General features: G+C 36.8%; 2 gene segments (V, D, J or C); both read left to right on the plus strand.

Moving 5' to 3' along the window:
• Positions 1–8,982: 8,982 nt before the first annotated feature.
• On the plus strand, positions 8,983–9,450 carry LOC138833369 (immunoglobulin kappa variable 1-5-like). The segment is given in 2 exon segments: positions 8,983–9,037; positions 9,158–9,450. Coding segments are annotated over 2 exon segments (348 nt in total).
• Positions 9,451–19,099: 9,649 nt separating this feature from the next.
• Positions 19,100–19,782, plus strand: LOC138833334 (immunoglobulin kappa variable 2-30-like). The segment is given in 2 exon segments: positions 19,100–19,148; positions 19,529–19,782. Coding segments are annotated over 2 exon segments (303 nt in total).
• Positions 19,783–22,032: the final 2,250 nt, after the last annotated feature.

A 22,032-nucleotide genomic window follows, 5' to 3' on the forward strand; every position in this document is an offset into this window, starting at 1 on the left:
ACAGACCTCAAGTCCAATGGTATAGAATTGAAAACCCAGAAATGAACCTAAAGACCTATAGCCATCTAATCTTCGAAAAGGGAGCTAAAAAAAATAGAATGGAAGAAAGTCAGCCTCTTCAGGAAATGGTGCTGGAAAAATTGGTAAATCACTTGTAGAAAAGTAAAGCTAGATCCTTATATATCACCCTGCACCAGAATCAACTCCAAATGGATCAAAGACCTCGAAGTCAAAGCAGACACTCTGAAAACATTACAGGATGGAATAGGAGAAACCCTAGGTCTCCTTGGCACAGGCCGAAATTTTCTTAATAGAGAACCAGAAACAGAACAAATCAAAGAAAGGTTGGACAAATGGGATTGCATGAAGTTGCAGAGCTTCTGCATGGCAAAGGACATAGCTATCAAGATCAATAGATTGGGAGAAGATCTTCACTAGCCATCCAACGGACAAGGTTCTCATATCTAAAATATCCCTGGAATTCAAAAACTTATATCCCCAAAAATAAATCCTCAAAAAACAACTGCCCAATAAATAAGTGAGCTAAATATTTAAAGAGAAACTTCTCTGAAGAGGAAAGAAGGAAGGCCAATAGACACATGAAGAAATGCTCAACCTCCCTAGCCATAAAAGAAATGCAAATCAAAACAACATTGAGATACCACCTCACCCCAGTTAGAATGGCTATAATCAAGAACTCTAATAACAACAGATGCTGGAGGGGATGTGGACAGAAGGGAACATTACTGCATTGTTGATGGGAGTTTAAAGGTGTTCAACCACTTTGGAAAGTAGTATGGAGGTTCCTCCAAAGACTCCACATAGAGCTCCCCTATAACCCAGCAATCCCACTTTTGGGCATTTACCCAAATGATCACAAACAAGACCATACTAAAGTTACCAGCACAACTATGTTTGTTGCAGCATTATTTACCATAGCTAAGTTATGAAACCAATGGAGTTTCCCCTCAGTAGATGAATGGATCAAGAAAATGTGGTTTATATACACAATGGAATTCTATACCTCCATCAGAATAAATGACATTGCCACATTTTTTAAGAAATGGAAAGACTTGGAAAAAATTATACTAAGTGAAGTAAGCCAGGCCCAAAGAAACATAGGTCCCATGGTATATGTCTGAGAAAAGCAGAAATGGTCAGATAAGTTGATATTAGATTAAATGAACCCCAAGGCAAGGATTTGAATATTGTTTCTTTTTTTGCGATTGTTTCTAACATGTTTATAAGATGATTTCTTTGTTGCTTTGTATGTCCCTCCCCAAGGCATAACCTCTTTTTTCACTGTATTTGATGTTGGTATAATTTGTGGAGGGGAAAGAAAAAACCAAATTGTTTAAATAGGGATGCAGGGGGCCCCTTTCAACAATGAGGTGCACAAGACATTATGTCAAAAAAGGAACTTTACAGCTTTGGCAAGGGTGGGGGTGGGGGTGAGAGGGTAAGGTGGGAGGGAGATGGGAAGGGGAAACAAAGGAGGAGGCAACAATGCTTGATAAAAAAGGAACTCATTACCTTGCCCATGTAATTGTAACCCCTCTGTACCGTATTTTCAAAATAATAAAAAAAAGGAAAAGTCAAAAGTACATTTTGGAATATATTGTATTAATATTCCTAGGGGGGAAAAGCTTATTTTATAAGATATAAAGCTAAAATATTACCACTAGAGGGCAGAGAAACCCAGTAGAAAACAAACTGTTCATCTTAGTAATAGGGAAGTCATAGAATTAGTGTTTTACTATCAACCAAGTCTGCAGGATTGGACATTTGAGTATGACCAGCCACACTCAAGAGGAGCTGTCAGCAGGCTGGACTGTGAGGAAAAGTCTTCTGTCTTTGGTATTTGGAGACTGGAAACTTCGTCTTGTCTCTATTTCGTGCCTGCTTTCTCAGCAAAGGTAAACTTTTCAGGGAAGATTCATGTCCCCCTGAGTTACATTTACTTAGAAGAGGCTTGTAAGAAGTGAGTGAGGTGATGTGAGATCACTGGGGCTGAAGCAAACCCTATAGTACTAGTGTCTTTAGAAGATGAGGCACTGGGGATTGCTGTCTCTGTCATAGTGTCTATCTCTGTCTCTGTCTCGGATCCTCTTTTCTGCACTTCATCAGGCATAACACCTGGTCAGTTGATACAGATGGATTTTTATAATAGTTTGCACCACTTGATATTTATAATTTGTTGTGTGTTTTTCAAACATTCTTTTCAGTAACAATCACTAATTTATTTTTCTTCACATTGTCATTTCTACCTTTTAACACCTTGATATAGAAAACCTTCTACTTACTCGGGGTTTAGGAGAAGTTATATGTGAATAATTATTAAGACCACCTGTCTATGAAATATTTAATGCACTCATACATTCATAGTAGTCCCAAGGTTCTTATACCAACATGTTTCCTCTGCCTTATAATCTACTTGCAGATTAAAGAGGATAATTCTCACAAGTTTTTTATTCTCTGAATTGCAAGAGTTGTACAAGAGATTATATAATGTAACATGCTGATTGCAATGTCTAGGGCTTCTTGATCAGAGTCAACCTTCTGTCATGCTATTTGAAAATAAACAGCAGAAATTATAGCATGGAAAACATGAAGTTATTCCATACAACTGAAAAGATAAAGAATTATATAGGATTTCTCTCACCTAAATCCTCATGATTATGAATGACCTAAAAACTGTTTTAGATAATAAATTGCTTTTTTTTACCAAAATGCAGTGTTTCAATCACAAGAATAAATTAGTTTCCTATCACATTATTAAAAGCTGAGACATGTACATATATGCATAGATTTTATTTAAATGTGGATAAATATTTAAACACTTTCAGATGATATAATTTCAAATATTAAAAGATATATGAGATATTGTCTATACATTACAAGAGTCTTTCCAGCATTAGAAATACATTACTTGTGTGCACATTCATATGAGACATAGAGCAGCAGGGAGGGAGCTGAGGAGTTGGGGTTGTGATGCCATCTTGCTGTCAGTCACCTTATGATGCTCTCAGACTCTTGTTCCTAGGAAAGCCTATTAGAGCTCTGAGCACCCAATGTTGGACCTGAGCAGCCTATGCTAAGAATCAGAGAATTAAATATTAGAACAGGGGCAGTGAGTTCTTAGGAAAAATAATGGAAAGACAGGAAAGATGCCATTACTCCTAGAAATATAAATGTATGTTTGCCAGGTGTCTGACAGCGAATTTAAATGCTTCATTTTCAGTCCTATTTAGCTACAATTCTAAATATAACATGCATTTTATATCTTGTACTATGTTTTTTTTCAAATAACAGAGTCAATTTTAAAACACAGATTTATGTAGCCTAATCAATGAAATTCTTGATATAGAATTGCAAAACATGGTGAAACAAGTCCTTGAAACACCTGAAACAGTTGATTGCTTCTAGATTGAATGAGAAAACTGCACTTTTCAGACTCTTTTTTTAAATTTTAATACATGTTTGATTTCTTAAATAATGAATAGGCACCTGGTCATCCAAAGCAGACTTCTTAGATTTCCATCAGTGTAAACACCATCTCCCAAATGAGTTCACACATACTTAGAAATCACCCTTGTCACTGTACCTCAGGACAGTTAGTTTAACCTATGACATCTCACATCCTACAAAATTCCTCTGTTACCATGAGATTTGAGGTGCCACAGCTCACCCTCAATACAAAATGTGAAATATCTTTAGTTCTTCAATTCTGGTAGAGCATTTTTAAAAATTCTTACTCTAAATACAAAGAACCACATTTAGCAAAGAATGGAGAAATAGTACCGTGATCACTTATGGACATGAATATTTTGAACAAATCAAATAGAACCTCTGATCTCACAGAGCTGCTTTCATTTGAAGGCATAGAGCAGAAATTGAACAAAAGCTTCTAATGAGTCTCTAATTCCTGACACTCTCCACATGCAGCCTTCCCTTTCTCCCCTCACCACAAGTAACACCATTACTGAAAAAAGTGAGCTGTGGACATCTAGGCCACATTTAGTCTCCTTAACACCTGACATGATTAAAGACCAGGGTGATAAGTTTCATTTGACCATTTGTATTTTCTTAAAATAAAGCAAAAACAACAACAACAAAAAACCTCTGATGCAATTTCACTGAAGACCATTTAACCAAACTATCTTTTGAACACACATATTAGTTTTTCATTCCATCATTTCCATGGAGTTGGAGATCAGAGATGTGAATTACACCTCAATCTCTATTAAATAAATCTGGACCCATTTGTAGCAGAGCAATTTTTACTATTTTTACCATTTCTGTTAGTGAAGAGCACCAATCTCCTTTTGTTTTTGTTGAGTTGTTCACAAGCAAAGGGAGAAAAAGTAATTCTTATCTATTATATAATGACAATCAGATTCAAAATGATAGTTCTTTTGAACTGTGAATTACTTTCTACCTGTAATCTTTAAATTGGGCATGGCCATGTCTGTTTGCTTTATGAATTCATCTTTTGCACCTATTTGTTACAATACATCAATTACACATGGAAGCTCTCACTCTGAATAGCTATGACTGTGTGTAGACAGTTTGCTTTGGAAGATGCTGAATCTAAACCCATTGCAGGGAACATATGCAGGAAAGCTGAATGGCCTGTCTGAGAAGCCATGCCCTTGACTGTGATCTGCAGTATTTGTCCAAGATTTGGCCTTGTCTGTCTTGAACTCATGGAGAAAAAAATGACATGTTAGTGGTACATGAGAAAGAAGCCTGCATATGGCTAAGAGTATTCTTAGGATTAGGTAGCAACAAGCCCAAACCTTCTCTTAATACAGAAGTAGTACAAAAGGGGTAGAAGAGAGAAGTAGATAAAAATCATATCTTAGTATACAAATAAGCTTCTGTATTAACTTTTGTTTGTGATTCTTCTCTGGAAGAGAAGAATTCTTCTGTTCACTTCATTGCAAACTGAAATCTCTGCCAACTATCAAAGAAATATTGCCAAATGATCATGGAGTTCTACTCACTGTTAATCAGTAATGGAAGATTAGTTTGTCTTACATCCTACGATGTTAGTAAAAAAAATTCCACAATGTAATTATGATTTAAATTTAATTTTATTTTAAAGTAAAATTAAGAAGGAAAAGAACACAATGGAAAGATGTCAGTCCTTTAAAAATATCATTTATGTCTCCAAAAGCAAGATTAATAGAAAGGGTTGTTTTAATTAAAAGATGATATATAACCTGGCACCTGTGACCCACTACCGTAATCCTAACTACTCAGGATGCTGAGATATAAGGATAGTGGTTCAAAATCATCATGGCCAGGAAAGTCTGTGATACTCTTATCTCCAATTAACCACAAAAAAGCTGAAACTGGAGCTGTGGCTTAAGTGGTAGAGAGATAGAATTGAACACAAATACTTAGGGTCATAGGTCATTCCCAGAGTTCAAGCCCTAGAACCAGCAAAATGAAGGAGAAAGGAAATATGATTTATGCGAAAGTGAGATACCATGGTGACAGCCTTTGGTACAATTGATATATATATATATATATATATATATATATATATATATGAAATAAATGAATGACATGAGAATGAAAAAGGCTCTGTTGGTATTTTATTTAAGGAGGACTATGAATAGAGGAAGTTCTATGCAGGTGAAGATTATTGAAGTGCTTCTTTGGAATATATGAAAAAGGGCAGCAAAACCTGTGCAACTGCTTTAAGAAGGGAAATATGGGGATAAGAATGAGAGATCAAGGGTGTGAGGTTAATGGAGTACATTGTATGCATGTGCGGAAATGTCACAATGAAACCCTTCTTGTATAGTTAATATATGCTGACAAAGACTAGTGTATGTCTAGGACAAGCAGAAAAGCTCAAAAGTTATTTACGTATGACCATATAAAATGATGCTGTTCAAAATGGATCCCAAGATAGGGACACAAATGGTTTTATCTTTCTTGCTGTTTTTTTTTTAATGTATTTATAATGTATTGTGTGATAGTTTTGTTTATTTTGTATGTTCTTTCCCCATGGTATAACCCATTTTCACTGTATTTGATTCTGGTGCCCTGCATCTTTTATATACATTTTTCTAATTTGGGGAGGGGAATATAAATAACAAAATGCTGAAATAAGGATACAGGTTGGCCCATTATAACAATGAGATTACAAGACTCTATATTGATTCCAAACTTTACAACTTCATTGGGGGAATTGTGGGAAGGGAGTAGTTGGGGAAGTTGGGGAGGGAAGGGCCAGTAGGGGAAAATCAAAGAAGGAGATGACAATGCTCGATAGGAAATGTACTCAATACCTTATTCATGTATCTGTAACCCCTCCCCTCTGTACAGTATTTTTACAAAAAATATGTATATAAAATAATTTAAAAAATTAAATGTATTCTTATTCTGTAGCAGTATAAAAACAGTGGTCAAAAATTGTATGTGTTACTGTTTTGTGTTTTTTTTTTTACAGATATTGCTCACTATGTCATTATATTTTCAAAAAGATCTCAGTTTGAAGTCACCGAGGTTCTCTTATGCAGACATGTGAATTCAATCTTTAATCTTAGTCACTGTACATACCATGCTTATGAAGTTGTGAAGAGATGGCTGTAGATGAATGATCTCAAGACACAAAAATTCCAAACGAAAGAATACTTTAATGGTCATGATGGCCATAATGGTTCACACCTATAGTTCAATCTCTAGAGAACGGTAGGAATGCGGTTCCAGTTGAGTCAGAACAAAGTAGTCAGACCACATCCCAATAATCAAGCCACCAAGGAACAGGTGTTTAGTTCGGTCTTAAATTTTGTGTTTTTATTGCTCGTGGTGATCACATACTAATCATGTGGATGAATGTCTCTCAGATTAGATTTGTGCCTTTTTCCCTTCAGAGTTCTTTCAGTAATGGATATATGTGAGCAAAATCCAGAAGTGCTGCTATGTTCTGTAAGGACATCATTACTGATGATCTTTATTTCAATTCTAGGCTAAGGTGTTAGCTGTTGAATTTCTCTGCTATATAGTTGTTATTTTTCCTTTGAAATTGTGAGGATTTGTGGAGAAATATATGGTGGTTTATAGATATCACATCCCTAGTGAAAATATCACTACTAATCCAAGGACTTACAATTTATTTCATGGAATACTTTGGTATTTATTCAATATTCAAAAACCTCTCAAAATTGGCCAGTGGGCATTCCTTGTTAGCTGATTTCTCTCCACTCTTTCCTTTATGCTATCCACTATGAATTTGTAGTTTGTGACAAAAAATGATCCAAACTCATCTTCCTCTTTTCCTATTTTTGATAAAGAAATAAACTGTACTGCAAAGGTCACTGGTTTTATTTATGAGAGAATAAATGAGGTCAATTAATGAAGGTGATATCCGTAATTAAAGTTAAGGAATCATTACTTCTAGATTAGAAAAAAATTATTCACTTTTTTATCTATTCATCTATATGTACATATATTTATATGTACACATTCATATATATATATGTATACATGTATACATATGTAAATTTATGGTAATTACTTCACTCACATCAAAAATTATGTTATTATTAAATGAATTCTTGGAAAAATTTTCTGATTTTCTCTTTTCCACAAAATATTCAGTATAAAAATCTTTGAAATATGTCACTAACATTAGATGAAATTTTCATTTAATTAGCTTACATTATTTTTACCTCAAGAGTACGAATATTGGCTCTAATTTTCCCTCATTAATTTAGTCATATGATCAGCAACTCTTTTGGGTGATATGAAACTCTTGGTGTTACTGTCACTTACATTATCAGATCACACACCCTTGCCCCCACCCCCAGATTTTTTCAGACATTCCTCAGCATGTGATAACATGAATAAGATGAGCCAACTTTGTATCCCATGCAATAGTGACTTCCTGAGCCCTGACAACTGCACAGGCAAATCCAACACATATGGATGTCTTCTTGGGTCACTCCATCTCAGCACCTACAATGGAGTCAACAATGATATTTCTCACTTGCACAGAAAATCAGCTCTCCCATGTTGCTTCCTCCCAATATGGATGACATTTCCATGTTCTACTGATTTCAAGATTCTGTTCAGAGATTCCAACATACTCACTCTGCTTGGGCCTAATATCTTTAACCCAGGTGTGCAGCACAGTGTTCTCTTAGGAACTAGAAGAGTCCACCAAACAGAGGAGATATATGTAGGTTTAGGCCACAAAATAGGCTTCAATATAACCTGAGTTTTTCCTCCCTTTTAAGGATAATCTATCTCTGCTTCTGAACATATTAGTTGTGGCAAAGATGTTTAAAAGCCAGAAGGAATAATATGAGGACCTTCAGCATGGACATATAAAATGATACACAATTCTAGCTCAGTAAAAATTATAAAGGCTGTTCAGACATGAAGGGAGAAAGGCTCTGAAAGGACATGCTTGTATGGATCACCTGGGACAAAAACTCAGCGATGGAGGAGATAATAAGGCTGAACAGCCCAGTACAGAAGTCCAGGCATTTTCTTATCAATACAATAGCTCCACTTATTCCACTTTCATGGATTGGATTCATTACAGGACAACAGTGCTGATAAATTGACAAATATAGATTATCAGTGAATCAGAGCTACTGTAAAACTTTCTGTCCTGAATAATAATAAAGAAATGTCAAATTTGTATTGTGCAAGTGAACAAGTCTTGACTCAATTAAAGAAAAAGAAGAAAAGAAGCTTTGATCCTCAAAGCTACCATTGTTGTGTGCACATCACAGGAAAGCAACTTGGTGATTCTCTTCTTTGTTTAAAACTTATTCTGTTGCCTGACCTAGTTCCCTTGAGACTCAGAATGTGCAGAGTTGCTGAGATGAGGCAGCTGGACAGCTGTGTATAACTCTGCTGCTGATTTGCATGCACCAACAGCACAGCTCAGTATGCTCAGGACTTCTTCATAGGCTGTTCACATTAGGCAGTAGTCAGTCCAAGTCAGCACACAGCATGGGCATGAGGGCCCCTGCTCAGCTCCTGGGGATCCTGCTGCTCTGGCTCCCAGGTAAAGGACAATGCTAGGGATTTACAAGCTCAGTGTGATCCAGGATGCTTACTCTTCAGGGATGCCTTCTTATAACTTGATAACTAGTGTGGATATTTGTTTTCATGTTTCTGCTTCCAGGTGCCAAGTGTGATATCCAGATGACCCAGTCTCCATCTTCACTGTCTGTGTCTCTAGGAGACACTGCCACCATCACTTGCAGGGCCAGTAAGGACATTGGGTATGCTTTAGCCTGGTACCAGCAGCAACCAGGGAAAGCTCCTAAACTCTTGATCTACCGTGCAGATACTTTGGAGTCTGGAGTTCCATCAAGGTTCAGTGGGAGTAAATCTGGGACAGAGTTCACTCTCAGGATCAGTGGCCTGGAGCCACTTATTACTGTCAACAGGGTAGCAGTTTCCCTCCCACAGTGATACAAGCCATAACAAAAACCTCCCAGGGAAGCTGAAGTGTGAGTCTGGGCTGCCCCATCTGCTCCTCCTGCTGCCTCCACCTGCTCAGAATGTTGTCAGCAAAAGCCAGTTATTACTTCGAGAGTCTGAATTATGGCATCAGTTGATATTTATGCAATAATAAAATAAGTAATGGTATTTTAAGCAGGAATTGCCTTTAATACAAAGAATGGATTCATTGCTTTAGATTTTATTCCTTTATTTTCTGATAGCCTATTTTTGTACATATCTGTAACTATTAATGGGATTCTGGGTTTCTCAGTATATGTGTATTATGTGCATTGATCGTAGTCTTCCATCTTTCTTCTGTGTTCAACCTCCTGCGCTCTGATCCTGTGCCCTTGTCAGCCCCATAGAATCACTATTGCATTTTATTTATTTATTTTTTAACATTAAAACATATGGGTAGGTCTTTATTTAAGAAGTTTAGCATCAGAGGGAACGAAACAGCAATAATTCCATTCATTAAACAGCATATCTTCAATGTCTTTGTCCACAAACCCTGGCAAAAGGCATTCAGCCTTGTGATCTGATTTACTTAGGAATCCATTCTCACATGTACACAAAAAAGCCTATGTACATAAATTGAAGCAAAAGGTTTACAAAATGATATTTTTATGTGTAATGCTTTCTAAGATTTTTATGATTTTTTTAATTTTTATTTATTTTTTATTGTGAAAATACTGTACAGAGGGGTTACAATTACATGGGCAAGATAATGAGTACATTTCTTATCAAGCATTGTAGCCTCCTCCTTTGTTTTCCCTTCCCATCCCTTCCCATCCTCCCCCCCCCCCCCGAACCCCCACCCAATCCTCCCCGCCCCGCCCCACCAAAATTGTAAAGTTCGTTTTCTACATAACAACTTGTACTTCTCATTGTTGCAAGGGGTCCACCTGTATCCTTATTTAAACGACTTGTTTTTCCTCTTCCCTTCCACAAATTATACCAACATCAAATATAGTAAACCAATCCCAAAGAAACATAGGTCCCATGGTTTTCCTTATTTGCAATATCTAGTATATGTCGGAGTAAAGCAAAAAAGGTCAGATAAGGTGATGTTAGGGAAATGAACCCGAAGATATGTATTCAAATGTATTTTATTTTTTTAAAGTCTGCTTGAGTAAGACGCAATATAGACGATGCTCTTTGATTTACTACTTTGTTTAACAAGGTGTTTTCTACTTCTATTGATCATCCCGCAGACTATAGGATTACTTGATTCTTTATGCATATTGTGTATATATATATGTATATATATACATATACATATGTATATATATACATATATATATATGTATATATATACATATGTATGTATTTCATGGGGCTTGAATTCTGGACACTGGATACTGGAAACTGTCCCTGAGATTTTCATGTCAGGGCTACCACTCAGCACTTGAGCCACAGTGCCACTTCTGGTTTTCTGGTGGTTAATTGGAGATAAGACTCTCATGGACTTTTCTGCCTCAGCTGGCTTTGAACTGCGACCCTCAGATTTAAGCCCCCTGAGTAGCTAGGATTACAAGCCTGTGTCACTGGTGCTCAGCTGTTTCATATTAAAAGGCAATGTTTCGTAAATGATTTTTCCAGTCATGTGTTTTGTGTTTTGGTTAATCCAGACACCCGTGTAATTCAACAATATTCAGATTTTTTAGGCACAAATTTAATTGTCTGTGAGCTCAGTTTTGAAGTTAGGCTCCTTCAACTCTTCTGCTTGATTTAGGAATAGTAAGTCCTGACCTCATCAGCAGATCACTTCGACCCTTCATATCACATTTTTCTACACAAATCACTGTGCACATATTCAGAATCCATCCACCTTCCTCAAAGCAGCAGGGTTGGACCCCTGTGGATCTGGGGAATGGATGCCCTGTCATGGAATGTTGGTCAAGAGGATAGATCTGAGGAGGAGAGCCACAGAGCCTATAAAATTTAAGCTTTGAATTTTTACTTTGAAACTTTTGTGGTCATGAGGGTAATATAGATTGAAAAAGATGATTCCGTTTTAATTACATCTTTAACTGGTAAGATAAGAAATTACCATTCAACAAGTCAGATTTGAGTAAAATAATATCATTCTCTCCTGTCCCTCCAAGGAAAGTTGATTCTTTTTTTTTAAATTCAATTTTATTGTCCAGATAATGTACAATGGCAATAGAGTTACATATGTAAGGTAGTGAGTACATTTCTTGTTGAACATTGTTACTCTCTCTCCCATTTTCTTCCCACTTTTCCTCCCTCATCACACCCCACCAAGTTGTAAGGTTCATTTCCAACAGATTGTTTTGTGAGTATCGCTGTTACATTATTTCTTTTTTATTTCTTTTATTTCTTTTTTTAATTGTGAGAATACCGTACAGAGGAGTTACAATTACATGGGCAAGATAACTAGTACATTTCTTATCAAGCATTGTTGCCTCCTCTTTGTTTCCCCTTCCCATCCCTTCCCATACTCCTCGCTGCCCCCCACCCGATCCTCCCCCATCCCCCACCAAAGTTGTAAAGTTCGTTTTTCGACATAATGAATTGTACATCTCGGTTTTTTTCTATTTTCCCCTATGGTTTATCCCCTGTTGTCTGTATTTTATTTTGGTACCCTGTGTAGTATATATACATTTATCTGAATTAGGGAAGGGAAATGGAACAACAAAATGATGAGACAAAGGACAAAAGTTGATGCTTGAATTGTACTTTCTGTCAGAATTTCTGAAGGAGAGCTATGCCAGAGATCTAATTTCTGGTGATCAAAGGAAGATATCAAAGTGGCAACCTATACTTATTGGGTTGTCAAAATGGGACTGTTTGGCATGAAACTCCGATTATTGTTGTTACACTCTGAGGGCCTAATTAAAATAGAAGATGGGAACTTGAACCAAGACACTGCCCTTTACATAGGGTCCTTTTTGATCCATCAGTTCTCTGTTGACTTTCTGGTGTTCTTAGATTCCTGGCAGCACTTTTCATATCTGCCTTCACTCTCTTCCTCTCTGTGTCTCTGAACTCAGGGTAATAACCCAGGTGATGGGATGCTGATTTTTGTCCTACATTGGTGTTATTGTTCTGAAACAGATCTGGACTAGACTGGGGTTTTAGGGTTTTCCTAATCCTAGTTCCAATCACAGGGCCAGGTTGCTTGGTTGGAGGAAGTAGAAGGTTCATCAGTAAGAGATAACCATAGAACTACAGTAGGTACAACATAGTAAGTTTATATTTAAGTATTAAATTATATGTGTATGTTCTTTGTCTAAAAGTTGTATAATTAGAAGAATCACAGGAAGTAGGTGTAATCTAGGTCCATGGTATAACTAACTACATGGAAGAATCCATCAGGGAAAGTCTCTCTCTGGATGTGTGTACCAAACATACATACTTCATCTCATTAAATTTTATTTAAGTCTACACAGCAAGATTTGCTGTGCATCTCATCCTGACAGGAGTATGGGAAAGTGCTTCTGGGTCACACTGAGCCTTGTCAGGTGCCTGGTTTCTATCTAATTGTGATTACAAAAGCACCATGCCTCACTCTTCTCTGAATGTTGTGTTTCATTAGACACAGGTGCTCTTCATGGAGGGATCAATACTGTAAAAATATGAAGTTAAGAGATCACTTGAAATTGTAAAATCTGTTGTTCACTTCTCATTAAGGTGATATTTTGATAGTATGCAATTATGAATTGAAAAGCAATTTTCCTCAAAATATATTGTTTCTCCAATTTCCAGATTTCAAGTGGAAAAGTCACATTTGAGTTGAATGTTTTCATCTCTGATTTTCAAACTTCTGCTATTTACATTGCATCATTGCTTAATGGAAAATTTTTCCTAAATTTTATAATGACATGCTAGTTCAGACAAACTTCTAACAATTTTACTGGGTACTCAAAGGGGTTTCTCAATCCACATGTTGAGTCTCTGAGCATATGACAAAGGCAAAACCCTATACTATTACCCTTGTTACTTATTTATTAATTCTGAATTGTTCTTATATATAGAAATAGTGACATCATGTAATAGCTATAGAATCCCTAACAGGAACGAAGACAAAACTTTCTATCATCAATTTTTATTACTCCTTTGCTAACATTTTTAATTTTATGATTACTTGGTTGTCTTGAGACACAGAAATTCCCCACCCCTCTTGTACTTCACAAATGAGTTGCAGATGAGTCTCCATGTGCTCACCATTCAAGAGATAGAACAAGGTTAGACCCGACTTCCAGGTGTTGAATGTCATTGCTATGTAGTGTCTATTATATAAATATAGCACAATTAATCTGCTATTGGTTATACTGTTTTAGCTATGGATCTTATATAGAAAAAAACTGTGATGGGAACAATTATTTTTGTTGGCTTTTTGGAACTCAGTTCAGGCACAGGATTCTATCTTATTTTTTTTAATCTATTTTTAAAATGTTTCTTTTGGTATCTTAGTTTACAATTCTGAACAACATGCATTTAGTGATATTTATTTAATAATTCATCAACATGTTTAGATATTAGATATATAATATATAAATTTTCTAAACATGACAGAGATTTAGTGGTACAAAAACTTGCAAAAATCCACAGACACACACATCCAGATGAAGACTTCCCCTGCTGGATTCCTGCCATGCTTTTAATTATACAACGTGTAGACAAAGAACAGAAATATATAATATATAATATAATACTTAAATATAAGCTTTATTGTGTTGTGCCTACTGTAATTCTATTGGCACAAATACAGTGTCAGATATCTCCTACTGATTGGCATTCAGCAGTCTACTTCCATGTAAAGTATTCAGACATTTCTGCCACTAGAGTGAAGAAGTTAGAAAGTTCCTTGTTTTATTGTTTTTTGTTTTTTCCCCACTGAGAAATTACAAGTCATTTCTTCAGTGCTTTGGAATAATAAAACTATTATATGTTTTTATTATTTATTTTCAAATAATTATAAATGTCCATAAAGTTGTGAAGAAAATTACTAGGAGGTTTTTTGCATCCATCCCCCAGACTATCCTAGTACCAACATCTTGTATAACTCTGTTACCTTATTTAAATCAGGAAATAGACATTGGTTCAATCCATATAGATACTACAGTAGTCACTTGCACACTTTGGTGTTTGTTCATGTGCAGATGTGTGTGCACTGGGTGTGCTTATCACATGAGCAGCCCACATGTATGTGTGAATGTTGAGAATCTATAGGTACCACATATTTGTGTTTCTCTGTTGTCAACATCATCATGGAGGAACTGTTCTCTACCAATGCCACAGACTCCTGGGGCTGTCCATGAGCCACAGAATTCCCTTTTTCCAATCCCTCAGTCCTGGCCAAAACTTCATAAAAAGAAAATATAAAAAAGTCCCATTTTAAGATTGGCTGTATTATTCAGTATAGCTTTCTTATGGTTCATCCAGTCAATGTATATGATAGTTTAGCTCCTGTTCATATTGAATAGAATGCCTTGGTTGAAGAAACACATTTTCTTTTATTTTTTATCAGTTAGGAATAGTTGGGAAGATTCTTAGTTTTACTAATGATAAGGATTCTAAGACTATTTTTTTTACAAGTTTCTATGTGAAAATGAAATGCATTACTCTGGGATAAATTCCCCACCATTTGTTTTTGGAAATGTATTTTAATAGAGCTTTCAAGTTTAGAAAGCACTGTCCAAGTTCATATTTTTTATTGTCATGGTGATGTACAGAGGGGTTATAGTTACATAAACAAGGTAATAAGTACATTTTTTGTCAAACTTGTTACCCAATTTCAAGGTCATTTTAGCATTGCTGTCACACTTTAAATTCCATTCAGCAAGGAATGAATATTCAGCTCCCCACCATGTTTAGCATAGTTCCTGTTATCTTTATCCTTTTATATTTCCTCTCGAAAGTTTATGCAGCTTTTCTTCTGATGATATAGAAACTTGTGCCAGACCTCATTCAGGTTCATGGCCCAGACCATAAACACTTTCATTCTGAACTGTACTTCCTTATCCCAGGAAGGTCCACAGGAAAGTCATTGAGTATCCTCCTTCCTACACATCCGCAGCCTCATCTATCAGGCAGAAACTCAAAACCTATGAAGGATAAGCCTGCCACAGCTCTGGTTTGAGATCATTATTCCAAATTCTTCCATGGATTCTGGTACCTGACTCTATGTGGACTGGAAATTTACAAGCCACATGGCCACATTTGCTGAAGCAAGCCCTGGAGCATACATCATGAAAATTTCAGGGGTTATCCTTAGAATCTGGCTTCTTTCAACCCTACTTGTGTCAATACTTTTGTGGCCTCTCTTTGTCAATCTATTAATGTGCCCCCTAAGTTTACCAAGTGGCTTTCACACCCACACAGCATCCAGCTTCCTTCACCTTGTTTTATTTAGTACCAGCTTTGCCTGTCCTGCAGTTCACATGATAAAGAGAGAATGAAATAATGATTTTATAGTAAGTAGAGGAAATACAAAGGAGAAATAATATAAATTTGTATCTTGTTTTAGAATGTTTGGACATCATTGTTTTTCTATTGTTTATTCAGAGTTTAGATGGTCAAAGCACACTTGGCTTGTGGCCCAGTTAAATAAATACACACATAGAAAAAAGTATGAAAAATGTGAATAAATAAAATACATTTAGAACACTTCTGGGACTGTATAACAGGTACATATAAAATAGTGACCCATATTACTTCAGTATTTCCAAGAGTAGTCTGAAAAGGGTCTTCCGTGTACCATAGATATATAGAGTCATAAATTCATATTTACCAATTTAATATGTATTTTTATATATGGAAATGTTTCTGGAGGCAAAGAGGTTGGATAGAGAAGGACAGAGTAGAAAGATAAAAGAGTGACATTATTCAAGATGCATTGTATTTATAAACTGACATGTTTAATGGTAACGCTCTTTGTTTGCACAACTTCAGAGAGATAATAAAAGTAGAACTAAAAACAAGAAATGTGTATGGAGTTCTAAATTTCTCCTTTTCATGGGCACAGAACCTGGCATTTGTTACAGGGGGAGTTAGGGATGCTCATTCGGTCTAGCGGTGGCTGCAGTGCACAGGTAGTACAGGTGCATGGCATCCTCAGTCCGGGCACTGTGTAACTGGAAGAACACTGCTTCCTTGTGGCCACACTTCTGGCATGGGTGGTCTTCGGTCCAAGGTAAAGTGGGGTCCTGGGACACGTCAGCGATGATCTGGGTCAGTCCGTATACTTCGTGCTTGATTTTGTTGACGTTAGATGTAGCTGCTGTCTGCTTCCTGCTGGTAGTCACAGTTCCAGCACGCACACAGCAGGTTGCGGTTCTCCTTGTCTTCCTGTGGGTACAGCATATTGTTACATTCCTGGCAGAAGCGAATACCTACAAAGCCAAGCAGGTTCCATAGTTACGCACTGACTGCCCAGCATCCCCAGCTTGCACAGACTGAAGTTCTAAATTTCTTCACTCTCCTCTCTGCCCTTCTGTTTGTTTGATGGTTACGTTTGAATAGGATTGAATCTTTTAAGGCTTCTAATCTCAGATGAGATTAGAAGTGATCTCTCAGTGTTGGGAAATATAATTCCAGAAGAGACTGTGATGAGAGGAGTTCACGGCTGATGACCCAGTGCAGTCGTGGTCCAACTCACAGAATATATATAGGAAGGCATTGCCCACAACAAGAGATTCAGTCAAATTCAGTCAATGCAAAATGAAGTATTTGTAGTCATATATAAGGAACACTTCTCCAACAAAACTCCTTCTTGACACATAGGAAGTAACACAACTAAACACAGATGTAATATTATTTTCTTTTCTACTCAGAATTTGTCCAGAAATCAAAATCAGCAGGAGCATCCCGAGAGTGTGCTACAAATTCAAAATTACAAAATCACCTCAGATCTAGTGAGTTAACAAGTGATCCCTGTTAGGTTTAGGAATTTGTGTCAGGAGATGATACTACATATGATACTACATATATGATTTTACTCCACAACACATTTAAAAGCATTTTTATTTAAATCATATTTCTCAGAATTTATTTGTTTCTCTATCTCTTTCTCTGACTCTCTGTATCTCTCTTACACATACAGAAAAATGAACACACACACACACAGACACACACAGACACACACAGACACACACACACACACACACACACACACACACACACACAGCCCTGTGCCAGTCCTTTATTATAAAAGAGGAATTGACCTAAGCTCTGAATGAAGAAGAGTTTTTTTTAACTCACAATTTTAGGTGCAAAATTTCCTAGATGCAGTAAACCTCATCTTCCTGTACTCAGGCAAGGCCAGTTCTGTCTGTGTCACAATAATATTTATAAATAGAAAACCAGCTGCAAGTTGAGATGGACAAGCATATGGCTGTCTTCACGTTAAAACAAGTGAATATTATGTGACTCATTTCATGAGAGCAGTTTTAATACTCTTAAGGAATGGACAGCCAATGGTCTAATAATTTCCCACAAGGCACCTCTTTGCAGGGCTAAATTGGGTACTTTGTGGCATCAGCACAAGCCTTCTTCTCTATTTGTTCACAATTGCCAGGTGATGTTCTGCCTTACAAGTCGAGAATCTTTGGAGACAGGAACTAGAGACTGAAATCTCTGAGACAAATAAGCAGAAACAGGTTGTTTTGGATTGGGACTGAAGACCTTTAAAGACTGTATGTTAGTTTAAAATAAGTAGAATTATATATATATATATATATATATATATATATATATATACACACTCAACATGTGTATATGTATATAATTATGTACAAGTATTTACACTAGGACATTTCAAGTCTACATGTCAGTATATGAATGAAGTACATCTTCATCAATTTCAGATTTCCATTACTCCAAAGAGAGAATTTTAAAGAAATATTAGATTAATTTGCTATAGAAATATGGTATGGAAGAATAATAAGATATTAGTGGATACAAAAATTGCTACATTGAATATATATTCACACTTTCATGTATAAACATTTCTATCATTTTCCTTTTCCATTATAAAGTCCATTAAGACTATAGCTGTAAGAGAATATTTTGTTCTCCCTGTCAATTCTTTATCCTAAGTCTTAATAGGAAGTTCCTAGAAATTAGAGTTTCTAACACTTACAGCAAACATCCCTGAACAGATGTGAACTATGCTATCAGATACATCTTCAGTAGCTCAACTCTGTGCACTGATTGGTCAACTCCCTTGAGGATCAGTGCTGCTGATGGTGACACTGTCTTTTTCTGGACTAGCTGAATTAGGTTCAGGGGAGATCAGCCTCACATCTATTTCTTTCCTAGAGACTGTATTGGACATGAACTTACCTATCACTAGGTCTCTGATGCTGATTTAGGGTGGTAGGTGCATATGTCTCTTCAAAACCATTCTTTCACAGCGGGGACTGTCTTTCCGGGGCTGCAAACATCATGGATTTTTATTGGTTATTACCAAGGGATGTTACTTTTCTCAGAAAAGCAGGCCTTACCCTCCCCTAGGTTCTTCTTACACTGTTGCTCCACCTGGATATTTGCATATTGCTCCCTAATGAGAGCCTCCCTTTCTAAGTCTGAAATAAAGGCTCAGCTCTGAACTTGCCTTGACCTTTCAAGGCTCCTCATTTCACTCCTAAAAATGAAGTCCTTCTCTCAGCTCCTGTGGCTGCAAATGCTCTGGATCCCTGGTAAGAGCAAAGGGAGATGAGGAGCAAGAGTGGGTGGAAGGTATGTCCTCAGGAGCCAGTGGTGATCTATGCAAGTGTTAGATGTTCAGTTCTTGTTATCTATGATGGGGCAAGTGAGATTTAGGTCTGGAAATTGAAAAATATTTCAGAAGGATCTGAAACTTATGCCTTGGTGAAGATTCTCCTTGTTTAGAATAATGTAGTTGACTCCTGAATACTCATTTATTTTAAAAAATACCTTTATTTCTAATATGAAATATTTTATATTGTAAGCCAAACTATGAAATATGAACAATAGGTAATATATCAAAATACATATAAAAAGCATGCTTTTCTATGTTTGTACATAACCTTGCACTTCTGTCTTATTCTAATTTCAGGATCCAGTGGAGATGTTGTGCTGACCCAGACTCCACTCTCCCTGCCTGGCACCCTGGGAGAGCCGGCCTCCATCTCCTGCAGGTCTAGTCAGAGCCTCTTGTATAGCAATGGAAACACCTATTTGGATCGGTTCCTGCAGAAACCAGGCCAGTCTCTAAAACTCCTGATCTATCAGGTTATCAACCAATTTTATGAGGTTCCGGATATATTTGGCGGGGGGGAGGGAGGGGGTTCAGGCAAAGATTTCACATGAAAACAGGGTGGAGGCAGAAGATGTTGGAGTTTATTGCTGCTTTCAACATATACATGTCCTCCCACAGTGATACAGCCCTGAGCTAAAAACTCCCCTCTGGCTATGTGAGCTGCCCTTATACATTGCTGGGTTTGGGGGCACTAGAGAAGATTGTCTGGGCTGCTTTATATGTCCCTCTCCCATGGTTTACCCCTGTTTTCACTGTATTTGATGTTGCTATAATTTGTGGAGGGGAAGGGAAAAACAAATTGTTTAAATAGGGATACAGTAGACCTATTGCAACAATGATGTGCACAAAATATTATGTCAAAAAATGACCTTTACAACTTTGGCGGGGAAGGGGGGAGATAGGAGGGCAGGGATGGTAAGGTGAAATAAAAGAAGAGGCAATAAGAAACAAAGGAGGAGGCTGCAATGCTTGATAAGAAATGTACTCATTATCTTGCCCATGTAATAGTAACCCCTCTGTATAGTATGTTCACAAAAAAATTAAAATTAAAAAAAGAAATGTACTCCTTACCTTGCTCATGTAATTGTAATCCCTCTGTATGGCATTTTCACAATAAAAAAGAAAAAAAGAAGAAAAAAGAGAGAGAGAGAGAACTGGAAACAGCACATGTCTTGAAGCTCACTTTGATAAGCATCATTTTATATGGTCATATGCACGTAGCTATTGAATGCTTGTGTTCTGCTCCTGAGAACATACTCGTTTGTTTTCACTGTGTGAATCTTCAGACTATTGTTAAATTATGTCTAGATATAATTATTTGTCTTTTACTATCCATTGCGTTTCCTTGTAGTTTTATAGGCAAAACCTATGTTCCTAGGTTTCAGGTCTGCTTTAATTAGTACAACTTTTTCCAAGGCAATTGTTGCTAATTATAATGTGTATCCAATGTATCTTATCATTGGAGGCAAATACAAACAATTTTCCAGGTCTTCAAATATGAAGTCAAACAAGAACCCAGGGATAGTAATTCTTCCACCTGTACATTCAGATGGTACAAACGAGCAATCAGGGGAATTTTCCCTCAGCCAATCAGCTTTTCCTTCTTCAGCCAAACTCATGCTTTCTCTCATTCACATTGATCAGCTTTCTGTGGAAAAGTAGCAAAGAACTGGGCTCTCTCATTTAGCTCTGTCCTCTCTGCTTACTTCACACTCCTGGATTCTGTGCTTACCCATCACTTGATGGGTTAACAATGGGGTGATGTTACTGGGAGGTGGTAAAAACACCTAGTTGGACGAAATAGATTTGTGGGACTGTCTTCAGGCCTAAATCCTGCCCTCACTTGCTCATATGTAATTTTGGATTCATGTTTGCCATGAGTTGAGAAGCCTCTATTAGATGATCCTACATCATGATGTTCTGCTTCTCCATAGGCCAAGGAAACTAAGGATTGAGAACTGAAATCTCTGACATAATGAGCCCAAATGAATACTGTCTTTATTCCCTTAGGTTGTTCCTGTCAGGTACTTGGGTTCAGACACACAAATATTCGGAACACACCTATATATTCTCACTAGCAATCTCTACTTTAATCAGGTAACAAGAATCCATACAAGTTTCAGAAACTAGGCTTTAGCACATGCCTATTTTGGCTAAGAAGATCTTAACTTGGAAAAAAATATTTAGATATACAAGTACTTATCAATACCATGATCTCAGGCCTCCAAATAATAATGGTTTTAGAAACTTGAGGATATACCAAGACTAAACAATTACTAAACATTTTGCCTATAATCCCCAAAGGTCACAGAAGGAAATAAGTGGATTGAAGTTGAGGCTATATTGGCAAATCATTATCACAAATCTATCTGAATGAAATCTGGGCATTGTGCTACCATCTTATACTTATGGCTACAAGGGAAGTACAGATAGATGGAACAGCCCCAGAGGAAGATATTTTGATCAATGTAACTATGAGTGCTGATGAGGTTTGAGTGACAATATGACTTCATTCAATCTACAATCATGGAACAGGAGAAAAATCATAGTAGGACAGAGACCAGGAGACTTCAGATAAACCATGAAGTATTTATTGAAAAAAATTTTGTGTCTTAAGTAAGATTATAGCTAACAGGTAATATAAGAATGAAATGTCTGGGCTGGGAATGTGGCTCAGTGGTAGAGTACTTGCCTTGCATGCCTGAGGCCCTAGGTTCGATTCCTCAGCACTACATATACAAAAAGAAAAAAGCCGGAAGTGGCCTTGTGGCTCAAGTGGTAGAGCACTAGCCTTGAGCTAA

This window comes from Dipodomys merriami, unplaced genomic scaffold (genome assembly GCF_024711535.1).
Source record: "Dipodomys merriami isolate MVZ:Mamm:240054 unplaced genomic scaffold, mDipMer1.0.p SCAF_204, whole genome shotgun sequence".
NCBI lineage: Eukaryota > Metazoa > Chordata > Mammalia > Rodentia > Heteromyidae > Dipodomys > Dipodomys merriami.